The 13,298-nt window shown below is 36.7% G+C and overlaps 1 protein-coding gene across 2 annotated transcripts; it reads left to right on the top strand.

Moving 5' to 3' along the window:
• Window positions 1-373: 373 nt before the first annotated feature.
• Window positions 374-12,606, top strand: LOC123871828. 2 transcript variants are annotated; one of them, XM_045915819.1, is made up of 11 exons: window positions 374-584; window positions 807-875; window positions 1,817-1,931; window positions 2,286-2,773; window positions 3,120-3,306; window positions 3,934-4,113; window positions 4,326-4,466; window positions 9,576-9,756; window positions 10,191-10,407; window positions 11,028-11,259; window positions 11,947-12,606. In XM_045915819.1, exons 1-11 carry the CDS (start codon window positions 508-510, stop codon window positions 12,046-12,048), a joined length of 1,989 nt encoding a protein of 662 aa, XP_045771775.1. In that variant the 5' UTR covers window positions 374-507; the 3' UTR covers window positions 12,049-12,606. The 2 variants fall into 2 exon arrangements, with proteins under 2 accessions (XP_045771775.1, XP_045771774.1); XM_045915818.1 differs by having other exon boundaries at window positions 807-905.
• The last annotated feature ends 692 nt before the right edge of the window (window positions 12,607-13,298 follow it).

Raw genomic sequence — 13,298 nt, 5'->3', positions numbered from 1 at the left:
TTGTCCACTTTATCTGTCACCACCGTCTGTCACTGTCACTTTTTCTGACATAGCTGTCAGTGCATTAGTCAAATGTCATGTGTCAACGTCAACTCACAGACTACCTAAGCTTGATCAGTGCTGCCAGAACCCTTCCTTTAGCACCAAGCTTATTTTCTTGTCGAAGGCGGAAGGGTCCTTCTTTTTTCTTCCTGCAGGTTTCCTTGCTGGTTAGGTAAACGTTTCTTTAGGTAATAGAGTACTCTGTCTGTCCGCTGTGGCTGGCTGCTTATTTTTTCTGATGGGTGGCCGACTGTGTGTGTTTGATATATTAAGATTTTTTACTCGTCCAAAAATTGTGTTTTTGGGTCCCATCTTCCCTGATTCTTTTGATCTCAGAACAAAATTATGCACAGAGTACTTTTACCTACCGAATTATGGTAGAATTCACCACAAAGCATCTGGCAACGCTAGTTTGATGGTTTCAATTTATCCCATTGACTTGAGATTTTAAAATAAATAATAAAAATGGCGGATGAAGATGAGATAGACATTCTGGGTGATTTCTCTTTTAATTCTTGTTTTGCCCAGAATAGCCAAGGGATGTAAGTTATTTATTCCGATACCTAATTTTTTATTGGTTTATAGTTTTTACAGTGTCCAGTCAATATCTAACGGGCTGTACGTATTGGTTTGATTTGATTGAACTTTTATTTATAAACAACACAAAGTAAAATATTTTTGATTTTAATTTTGATACCAAATAATGATTTGTTAGTTTTGTATGCTGGTAAGTTTTTTATTTTCATTTTGTTTATTATCCACAGTCCATCATGTTCAAACAGAGAAGACACGGTGCACCCTCAATGGCTGCTCGATTCCACAGCAAACAATTGGTATGATTCACAGAATATAGATAGAAATAGGTAAGCTTCGAATACAGAGTTGTTTACATAAATTAGGTGTTAATGGAAGGGAGTACTTGTTTTTACTTGTGATGATCTTATTTTGTTTTGTATCAACTCTGGTATTCTTGACATGATCTTAAAAACTCATAATATAATTGTCTAACAATGATAATATTACAATCTTCATCATCATCATGATCAACCCATTGCCAGTCTACTGAGCACAGTTCTCAGAATGAGAAGGGCTTAGGTCATAGTCTGTCACGCCAGACAAGTGTGGATTGGCAGACTACAGTTTATACCCCTTTGAGAACATAGTGAAAATATAGTGACTAGTGAGGAAACCTATATAGCTATACTTATATAGGTTTCCTCACTATGTTTTCTTTCACAGTTAAAACAATTGATAGGTATTTGGTTAAAATGCACATAACTTCTAAAAGTTAGAGATTCCTTTTGCTATAAAACTTCTAATATTTTCTATCATACCACCTAATATCATTAATTTTTAATTTGCAATAGTTTAACTATCAATTTTTTTGGTCTCTATTTTACAAAAAACCGCCCAAGTACGAGTCAAACTTGCACACTGAGGATTCCGTACTCGCCCTCTGATATTTTTTCTGACATTTGGACGATAAATCAAAAACTTTTATGCATAAAAATAAATAAAAATCTGTTTTAGAATGTACAAGTAAAGCTCTTTCATATGATACCCCACTTGATATAGTTATCTTACTTTGAAAATTTTTTTTTTACTACAAAGAATATTAGCCATGCTAATAATTAAAATACATTTCATTTTTTTTCTGTGATGTGACAACAAATTCAAGGCTTTCAGATTTATGAACAATTACTAAGCTGCAGCTGTCTGTCCATCCCTCTGTATTTTACTGTACTTCTGTTTAGTATATGATGATTGTTCTCAGGCTGAAAGAAGGGCCTTCGAGGAGGCTGTCGGGTAACAATACAACAAACAAGTTCAGCCCTACGTTACAAACTGTGTGGAGCCAGGCTGAAAGAGATTTACTACAGAGAGAAATGGTAAAACTGTTTTCCTTCTTTGGTACTAACTTTCCATGTTGGTACTAATCTTTAAAATGTACTCAATCTCTCATGACTAAAATGACAGACCTAAAAAAATTAGTTGTAAAAAGCTGCTTATTTATTAAAAAAATAAACTCAGTCAGTAATAATGTGGCTAATTCGGTTATACAGGCTCTACAATAAACCAAAATGATAGATCCAAATATATTGCTATTCCTTTCATATGGAAAAGGATAGCCTACTACTATGATACACTAGATTATATACTAGATTTCAACATTTGTACTGTCAATTTAGTTTAGAAGTTGTGTATGACAGAATTAGTCACAATGTATGGAATCATTTTCACAGGCGAAATACGGAAGGAATGTGCGCAAAATATCGCAGACACTGAAAACTAAGACGGAAGCGGAAATCCAAGCATTAATTGAGGCAGAACACGGAATTCATTTAGACACACCTGTACTTGGTCTTGACAAATATGAAGGAATCGACACACCTACTGTGATTCAAGAAGAAATCGTCACAGATGATCCCGTCAGTGACGTACTAAGTATGGTGACAACCGGCTCTCCTACTATTCCAGTATTAAAACAACCTTTCAAAAAGAAAAACAATAAAACAAAAATAAGCAACTCAAAAGTTCAACCAAAAAATAATAAATCAAAAGTTGGGTTTTTACCTGCAAATGTGACGGTAGATCCAGCAGAAATATTCTATGAAGATGATTTGACTATAGGCTCTACTGAATTGATACAATCAGAAATGGATACGTCGAGAAATATGGCTTTACAACATAAAGAGAGGATTAAGGTGATGAAGAAAATTGGTAATCATAGGTAATATTATATAACAGATTATATTTTTTCTTTCACTTGCACGGAAATTGGTTCATTATTATAAAACGGTCAAGTATAGTCAGACTTGTACATGATGGTCTCCTTACCATCATAGAAGAAGTAACACTTTTTGTGATGTAACCACAAATTCAGTTATAAGACATTGCTACCTGCCAAATTCCATGATTCTAGGTCAATGGGAAGTACACTATAGGTTTATTGACAGACAATTGGTTTCAATTCCCTTGACTGGTCTTGACAAACATGACAGACAGACAGACTTTTGTTTCTGGTGATACAGAACCCTTAAAAGAAAGCTAGTTTTCTATAATATATTAATTTGTAGGAGAAAAGTATCACGAAACTATGACAAAACTAATAGAAACAGAAGCAAAGACAATAAGAAGTCGCCTCAAGGTCGTCAGAGGAAAGACTCCAGCTTGTCACTTTCGGATGACAGTGTGAAGAGCCCTAAGATGCAGATCGTGTTGGGTTCCGGACAAGCTCTGCCTTTATCTGAGGGAGAACAAGTGGTAAGTTTGCTTATTAGTTTTATGAATATACTCTCACAGTATTAATAATAGTCGTGGTACGCCTGACAATTTTCGGACCTTAGCTCGCTGGGTGTGAAATTGAATTGAATATTAATTTTCGTCGCATTATTCAAGGAAGGACGCTAAACTAGCTATTTTCTGAAAATACGACCGTAAGTCTTATTTCAAACTGCTGAGTAGAAAAAGTTGGGATGTTGCTCATAAGTTCTCGCTATAAGGTAGATCTGCCTCTACTAAGAAAAGATTTAAAGAAATTCTAATGAGATCTTTGAAAACACTAAATCCACTCGGGTCTTAAACTTTGTTTACAAATTTTTTATTTGACTTTGTACGAGTTGAGCACATTTTTTTAATTTATTTTTTCTCTCTCATCTGGCTTTACAAAGATTAGCCAATGCAAGTTTGTAGTTATTTACAAGTTACGGAAACTATATAAGTATGGACCCCGTCTGTGCCGGCGCTCGCTAACACACGCACGGCACCTCCTTAGAGCGCTATCCAGTCAGTTTTAACAAAAAAAACACTCCAAAAAGGCAGAGCACGCCCGCCCGCGCACACATACGAAGTCCCGAGCACATTTATAATATAAGAAAAATATTGTTACAGATTAAAATAGAGAAGAAGAAAGAGTCAGAATGTGAGAGTGACATAGAAGTAGACATCGACAGTGACAGTGAAGCTTCACCACAAAAGATACAGCCTAAGCATGAAGTAGATGAAGCTCCCATAGCAGTCCCATTGAGGAAGTTTGAGCCCATGCCGAAAAGAAATAGAAAGATTCCTTTGGTAAGCATTATAGCAGCTTATGTGGTAAAAATATAATTTAAAAAAAAAAAACACTTTTTTTAAATGAATCTTATTATTAAAAAAAAAAAAAAATAAGTGAAACTAAATAGGAAACCAAATAAATAGGACAAAAGTTAAAGTTATTCTTTCCTTTTCTGAAATATACCGAATACTGAGAAAGGGATCTTATATCAAATTGTTTCCATTTCTAGGATGGTGGTGGTGGGTACACAATAATGCACACCGAGGCGGGGGATTTGTATGAAATAGGCCAGGAGCCGCGTAAAGAGCGCGCGCAGAAAAAACCGACCATACATCTCATTCAGTGCCGACTGTACAATGACGAGAAACCGGTAAAAATGATATTTCGTGTTATTTTGTTGGTTGTAGGGGAGTGATAATATTTTTATGTTCATTAAGGTAACGAGCGATGCATGTTTCTTTCATGGCGGTAATGAGTGATCCAGGTTTCTTTCATGGAAGTAATGAACGATCCAGGTTTCTTCCATGTAACTTATGAATGATCCAGGTTTCTTTTATGTAAATTATGAGTGATCTAGGTTTGTTTAATGGAAGTAATGAGTTGTACAAATTAAAACACTTTCACATGCTGAACCGTATTGTATTTCGATACCAAGCAATTTGTCTTATATCGTAGAACACATGGTGAGATAGCGTAATGCAAAGGGTAGGTAGCGCCATCTAGTTTCAGCTTTAGAAACAAGTGTGAAATAACGTGAGCAAAAATAGATAACACTACCTATGAACATATTTACCAAAATTATCTTAAAATTGCAAAAGATAATTAAACATCCCGGCCCCCAAGGACGAATTAAGTCCTTTAAATCTAACAAAGAAAAGGCGACAATATGTGAATTTACATAACAAAGAGAATTACTAAATCAAGTAACAGAGAAACAGTAACTTAACATTGACAATCCAAACTACATAAATTCTGTTACTAAAACTACATAACAAAATCATATATATGTATATAGACAAGTAAATATAGACAACAAACATAGTTTTGAAATCTACATCATTTTCTACATTTTTTATGCAGATTTCATTAGCTAATTGTGGAAGTTATTTAACCAACTCTTAAGAATCTTAAATAGACAAACTATTATTCAAGGTGAGTCGATTACTTTATGCAGAGCTTTCTTGTGGGCCTTATATTCAACAATTTCAATAAAAGATTATGATTACTTTACATACTTCGTAATTTCAGATAAGTATAAACTTCTGCATATGCCGATCGACGTTCAATCTTGACAAATTATCATTAAGGGCAATGGTAAGGATTGAGAGTATGTATACAATTAACCTTTTGTGAATTACAATTTTTTTGTGATAGTGAAATAACTTCATCGTTTTTTTTAGATTGTTAGAAACTAATACAAACATTTAATCTTTTTTCTGTTACAGGTGCTGCTGACAGGTAAGTATTACAATTTTCCTTTAATTAAATTTTTGTTTCAGGTAAATTATCATCGTGGTTAACAATAACAATATAATAACAATAATAACAATAACAATTTCAAGAAGTCTGGACCAGTCCACCATAGTTTAGTCTCTTGTAAGTCAGATGGGTACACATCGCGAGAAGGTAAGTCAGCAGAGTTATTTTCAGAATCAACTTGATTCCACTGACTGTTGTTCGTTATAGTGAGCATTTTTGAAGTGAAGTTCGATACAAAGTTAGTCCAGATATATAGTGAGTTGCGTAAGCACGCCAAAACTATAGTGGAGTATGTCCATGTGAATACACAATCATCGTAAAACTTTAACATAGTTATAACAAAGATCAACATCTTGGCTAGTGAAACTGAACCACAGAGTTCTAGGAAAGGAGCTGATATTTGTATGTTAAATGATACTCTGGTCTTTGCCAAAATCAAGTAAACATTAATGTGATCACCTTTCCAAACTCTGAGATACAAGACATAAACAAAAGCGGCGCAAGATACATCACTAAATTCGTAAAGTTCAACCCGAGTAGTAGCGTTTGACAAACCAAGCCATTGTGGAAACTGAAAGTTTTGCATATTAGTGAATTTATCAAGGTAAGTGAACCATTCAGTTTTCAGTTCGGGTGTGAACTCTTCAACCCAATCCAAGTCAGCTAGCCACATTTTGTTCATGATAACTTTTAGTGAAATGATTGATGGGGCCAACCAACTCAGATAGTCGAAGGTCTTTGTAATTACAGACAACACATTTTCTTTAAAAACATAATGACAATTTCCAACATTTAGTTTCAATTCAAAATTGTTTATCTGTGAGTTCCGTGTTGCAACTAAAACTTTACTTTTATCTTTGAATTTTATATTCACTTCACCTTTTAGCAAATTACTTTTATTTGGGATTTGATTTAACACCTTTTCACTATTGGAGGACCACTTGTGCAAAGGGAAATTATTACATTGATTTAATATTGCACTTAAACTGTGTTGCAGGCTTATCACATCATCATCAGTGGAGCAGCTAGTCAACTGGTCATCCTTGTATGGTAATAGTGAAGATCCTGGCAATAATTCTTTCTTGTTGGCTTTATAATTTTCAGGAACAGCCATTGCATCATAAACTACTTTCATCTTAGTGTTCGGACTCGTCAGCCGGAGGACATCGTGAGTGTGAGTTACATTTTCACTGTCCTTGTGAGCTTCATTCCCGGTGTAAGTTTCCTTTTCAGAGTCCGTGTGAGTTTCTTTGTGAGTTTCCTTGTGAGTTTCCTTGTGAGTTTCTTTGTGAGTTTCTTTTTGTGAGTCCATGTGAATGACTTTTCCAGATATTAACCATCCAACGCTAGAGTTGATAGCGACGAGAGATTCGTGCCTGTGTATATCTGGTAGGACTATCTTTGCGTGCACGTCGGCACCTAGCAATACATCAATGGAGCCTGGCTTGTGAAAGTTAGGATCAGCGAGATCTAACTGCATAGGAGAAGGCCAGAACTCTTGTGAGAACTCTCTTGTCGGTAACGGGGATGTGAGCCTTTTCAGGACATAAGCTTTTACTTCAAGTGGAGAGAGTTCAGGTTTAGTGAGCATTGTGAAATTGACCATAGATCGTGTCTTTACCACTGTTGTGTCTGAAATACCATTGATTTTGCCGTTTACATGAATACGATCCAGATGTAAAAGTCGTGAAGCTGCTTCTGTGATAAATGAGGTTTGTGACCCCTGATCGATGAGAGCTCTTAGTACGTAAGTATTTCCATTCTTAGCTTTTATTGCAATCTGTGCTGTTGCTAATATAACTTGATCGCCTTCTGTTTCAGATTGTACTCTCATGGTGACGTGGTTGCAAGTAGCTTGTGGGTTCTCTTCTTTATCATTGGCAGGTGGCTTGTCAGGGTTTGTAATATGGAGCAGGCTGTGGTGACGTAGTCTACACTGGCTGCAAGATGTATTCTGTCTACATTTAGACACTCTGTGACCTTGAACAAGACAGTTGAAGCAAATGTTGTTTTGTTTGACGAAATCTTTACGTGAAGTGACATCTAAGCTGGCAAAATCTTTACAGTGGCAAACATAATGGTTTTGTGAGCAGTATGTGCAAGTGCGTGTGGCTTCTGTGATGAAACTTCTTACAGGTGTGTTGTGCGAGTTTATTCTAGTTGTGTCCTTTGCTTTGGGTGAGTCTCTTTTAGGTACTTCTTTGTTTGAATTGCTGACCATTTCTAAAGATCTGAATCGATTTTCTAGGTGAGACGCCAAGGACGTAAAGGAAGGAATGTGTGTGGAAGATCCTAGTGATTGTTCCCATAGCTTGTGAGATTCCATATCCAATTTTGAAACAACCACGTGAGTTACTATAGGATCCCAAGTCTCAGTATCTATTCCTAAATTCTGTAAAGAATGCAAACATTGTTGTGTAGTGTCCAATAATTCCTTTATTCCTCGCGCACATTCAACATTCATCTTTCCTTGAGTGAGTAGCCGATTTATTGTGTTATTAACTATGACCCTTTCATTATTGTAACGATCTTCTAAAATCTTCCAAGCCTTATCATAATTAGCTGAGGTAAGAGCAAAATGTTTTAGAAGCTGTTCAGCCTCTCCCGTAATACTAGATTTTAAATAGTGATATTTCTCTATGTCTGACAAACTATTATCATTACGAATAAGCGAAGTGAAAATATCTCTAAAACTAAGCCACTCAAGGTAATCACCAGAAAATTTAGGTATGTTAATCGGCTGTAGTTTTGCTTTGCGTTTCACTTGCTCTGTGGAATCAGTATGACATGTTGCTGAAAGAGTCGATCTTTGTTCTGTATTATCTAATTCTCTCAAACACTCCTTCAGTAAGGTTTTAAGCTCCAAATAAGTATCTTCTGTTGTGTGAAAATTATCCATCGGGTCAAAGTTAATTTTCTCAAGCAAATCTGTGGAAATGTTTAGCATAATAATATCATTGTGTTGTTTTCTGTATGATTCCCAGTAATCATCCAATGTTTCTAGTCGAGTTTCCAAAAACCCACGAGAGTACCGCGACCTTGAAGTTTTCTTAAAATTCGTGTGTAGCCTTGATATGCTTTCGCTAAGTGACTTTTGTGCTATGCATGCTTGTAGGTTGTGAGTTGCTGGTTGAGTCATTTTCAATTTATATTTCCAAGTTTGAAGTTTTTCAGAAAATTTCTAAGTTAGTTGAATCGAATTTTTTCTAAGTCTTAAAGAAGTTCGATATTTGTTAAAGTCTAATTTCATCGAAATTTTTCTAAGTTGTAGAAACGTTGAAATTTTGTCAAAGTCCTATTTCAACAGAAATTTTCTAAGTCATAGAAACGTTCATTTGCCAAAGTCTTTTTTAAACGGAATTTTTCTAAGTTGTAGAAGTTATCGAATTATTTCAAAGTCTTTTAATATGAATTTTTCACTAAGTGTAACTAGAACGCAAATTAACAAAGTCTTTTCTTCTCAATTATTTAACCAAGTCTTTTTCACTTAACTTATAGTCTAAGTCTTACCGATACCGTTGCACAACACATCACTTTTTCACTTTAACTGACTTTAACTTTTTTAACACTGCACACACTTTAACTTATCCGAGCGTCTGAAGGACCAATGTACAATTAAAACACTTTCACATGCTGAACCGTATTGTATTTCGATACCAAGCAATTTGTCTTATATCGTAGAACACATGGTGAGATAGCGTAATGCAAAGGGTAGGTAGCGCCATCTAGTTTCAGCTTTAGAAACAAGTGTGAAATAACGTGAGCAAAAATAGATAACACTACCTATGAACATATTTACCAAAATTATCTTAAAATTGCAAAAGATAATTAAACAGAGTGATCCAAGTTTATTTTAATGAGGTAATAAATATACGGCCGAAATTAATACATAAATAATAATTAATCTGTGCATAATCAATCGATAAATTACGTAGCAACATTGTTATTTGCCTGAAATACCATTTTAGGATAATAATGAACATTTTTTGTAACATTCCAGCCACCCTGCGAAGTGCACTTGCACGTATCCGCGCTAATAAGCATGGACGTGCACGCGCATACATCACGCGCCGAGGTGATGGGTCTAGTAGGTGGTGAGTGGTGTGAGCCTCGACTATACATGCGACTGTACAGAACTGCGCGCGCCGCCGCCGCCGCTACGCATTGTGATATGGACCCTGGTGAGTGTTGGAAATAATTAATGAAAAAATTCACGCTCGCTTCTCTCGGTATGATCACGCTAGCTTATTTTGCATATAGGAACTTTGTTGTTTCATAAAATAAAAGTGATAAACTCGAGCAAATTGCGATAGTTTTTTTTTAAATTATTCATATCACTTTTGTTAATTTTCCACGTCATGCGTTCAAACTAGTATCACGTTTCTAGGTTTAATATTTTATATTCACAAACTTTTTATTTGTATTAATATTGAGATAATGGTCGCTTGCTGATATTTGTCGAAAAGCATGAGTAGTTAAATGACCGATAGTATAACAGCCGTCTTGGAACTAAAACTTTTCTATGATACATCGAGGCAAGTATTTGACTGCCGATGCGTCTCGACTCTCGACCGTTAGATTTTCTATCCTATCTACGTTATATTGTTATTCTCAGTGTCACAAGCGTGCGCTGCAGAATGGCTCCGGTCCCGCGGACTGGACGTATGCGGCTGGCATCACTCCCACCCGCGCTTCCCGGCCGCGCCCTCCGCGCAGGACCTGCGCACACAGAGGGCCTTACAGCGCGCCCTCCGCTGGCCTCTGCCCTTCCTCGCGCTGATCACCTCGCAGCACTGGCCCGCGCGGACCGTGCCCAGCGTGTCGCGACTGCGGTGAGTTCACCTCAACAAATACGAATAACACTCATTACTTCAAGTAATGCAATTCATGACACTCAATACTTCAACCAGTGCAATAGACAGAACTCAATACTTCAACCAGTGCAATAGACAACACTCAATACTTCAACCAGTGCAATAGACAACACTCAATACTTCAACCAGTGCAATAGACAACACTCAATACTTCAACCAGTGCAATAGACAACACTCAATACTTCAACCAGTGCAATAGACAACACTCAATACTTCAACCAGTGCAATAGACAACACTCAATACTTCAACCAGTGCAATAGACAACACTCAATACTTCAACCAGTGCAATAGACAACACTCAATACTTCAACCAGTGCAACAGCACTAATTACTTCTATGATCGCAACAACCTCACTCATTCCTTCAATGAAATTTATGAATTCCTTCAATCAAAAACTGTGCATAGTACTAGGTCCTGTTATAAATATTATGTCATGTCTATAAATCTTCAAAGTTAATTAATCATATAATATGTACATTATATTTTCGTTTGTTTCATTAATACAAAATACCTACCAATATCATTTTGTTCAACAAATTAGCATTGTTATTCTATGTAGATATATTGTGTATGCAGATGCTTTCGTGTAGAGGAGACGGAAAATGAAAATATAAATGAAGAAGCAACGGATACGCCTGTCGGTTACCAGCTGAAAGTAAAGCTAGTCCCAGACCTGACGACGGACAGTCTGCCGCAGTTCCTACGCGAGCTTCGAGACGTGGTCTCGGAACGCGACGACCGCGGCGAGTTCAATGTGAACGTGGCCGAAGATGTCTGCCCGCAGGCCGGCATGACGTATTTGGAAAAGGTAATAGGTTTAGCTATAACCTCTTTAGGAGATATTTGAATCTCCTAAGAACTGAGAATAACGAATAAACACACATTCCTTAGTACCTCATTTATTAGGCATGTTACCAATGCAAGGATGGCGTGAATACTGACTTATATAATATATATGCGAAAATATATATAGAAGTATATATGTATAAATGTGAAAGTGTCAGTCCGTCTGTCTAATAGCTTTTCCCATCCCAACATTCTAACAGATTTTGATGAAATGTACTGAGTTAGCTTGCGTCCCGGAAATTGACATAGGCAACTTTTTATTCCGGAAAAGCAGAGTTCCCACAGGATTTTTAAAAACCTATATCCACGGGAACGAAGTTGAGGGCATTAGCTAGTATTATATTATCTATGATATATATAGGCAACGGTTGTTTAGAATAGAATAGATTTTTACTCAACTAGACTTTTACAAGTGCTTTTGAATCGTCAAATAATTTACCATTGGTTCGGAATGCCGTTCCTACCGAGAAGAACCAGCAAGAAACTTGGCGGTTGCTCTTTTCAGTTGTTCAATTTACAATAATATTCCATACTATACAAGCAATTGCAGCCCCGCGCATTGCTGGAGCGAGTCAAATCCATACTTTATATCCAGGTTTTATAAATTGAGTCCAATAATGCAATAAAATGGTAAATTTTGTTTGTTCAGTGCATCCTGAGTATACGTCACCACATGCACTCGGCGGGCTACGAGCACGACGCGCCGCTCGTCGAGCTGCTCGTGCGCGGCGTGCGCCACGTCGTCAGGTGACCACTCGCCGACTGAGGAAACAGGACATCATATTCCATACATTTACAAGCTGTCATCATCACCATGAACAACCCATTGCCGGCTCATTACAGAGCACGGGTGTCTTCTCAGTTTTGGCTATAGTCTACCACGCTGGTCCTGGCCACGCTTTTTCTCATGTGGGTAGCTAGGTGTGCAATAAAGTCAAAGTCAAATAATGTATTCAAAATACGTACATACTACTTACTATTGTACACTTTAAGTATAGAATCTACCAGCTCTACTCCCGTATTTAGTCGATGTATCAGATGAAACTAGTCGAGCTTACATCAAGTAAATAGGTGAGTATAGCTGGTACATTCTATATTTAAAAGGAAATAACTCCCGATAGTTCGCTTTTGTATTGTGACTTGTTGAATTTGTTAAATAATGATGTAATGGTGGTAAACAATATGTATGTATGTGTATAAAAAATAGTATTACTTATATATTTTTGTATAAAGCTAGTATATGCGTTGACTAATTCAAAAATTGTATCTATATGATGCTAAATGAACAAATAAAATTGTTTTTTTTTTTTCATCTTTGTTTTTATTTTTACCCACGACGATACCACTACCTACAGTTTGGAACGGAAAATTCATGTTAGAATGGTCTAGAATTGTGACTGGAGTACGAAATAGTATTAAGTGAAATAAGGGATAGATTGCTCAGACATCATCAATCAATATCAGTAATATCGTCAATTTTAAGGCATGCACAGACGAGGGACAGTCCTCGGGGTAAGTACTTTATATCCGTCAAAAATCAAAATAAGATAGCTTACAACTGCGTCAAATAACGCACACAAGCCACGAGGGACTACACAAATACTTGTACAAAATTCCCCGAACAGCAGAGGACATCGACAGACCGGATCTAACAAAAGTACGGAGAGTCTTCAAAAAAATATAACGAAACGATCCAAGGTAGCGTTGACGAACAGGGATTTTAGTCCACGTTGAGCGCTCAAGAGTTTCGCTTCCAGCGAATATTTGTACGCTGAGTCCTGGCAAGTTTATCAGCGGATATTTTATATCTAAGCTACGGGATTATTGGTTTTCCGCGGACAAAAGTCCCTTGTCTGCACAAACCGGCAAGAGCTTTCGAGACAGTCCAGCGGTTTGAGGTCAAGCACGTAGATTTGTTTTGCTTGATCAAGCTGCTTAGTACTAGGTGATTGCGATTTGTATGATTGCTGATTGATGCGCCCGTCAAGTGGCTTGATCAAG

Source organism: Maniola jurtina, chromosome 14 (genome assembly GCF_905333055.1).
Source record: "Maniola jurtina chromosome 14, ilManJurt1.1, whole genome shotgun sequence".
Taxonomy (NCBI): domain Eukaryota; kingdom Metazoa; phylum Arthropoda; class Insecta; order Lepidoptera; family Nymphalidae; genus Maniola; species Maniola jurtina.
Note: the sequence above shows the minus strand (reverse complement) of the source record. Positions and strands in the feature narration are given on the sequence as shown.

What these genes read in the sequence shown, in the direction of transcription:
- LOC123871828 (XM_045915818.1), top strand. Translation starts at nt 508, where the DNA reads ATGGCGGATGAAGATGAGATAGACATTCTGGGTGATTTCTCTTTTAAT. An exon ending in ATTTACTACAGAGAGAAATG is followed by an intron (nt 1,932 to 2,285) that starts GTAAAACTGTTT and finishes TCATTTTCACAG; the next exon opens with GCGAAATACGGAAGGAATGT. An exon ending in TATCTGAGGGAGAACAAGTG is followed by an intron (nt 3,307 to 3,933) that starts GTAAGTTTGCTT and finishes ATATTGTTACAG; the next exon opens with ATTAAAATAGAGAAGAAGAA.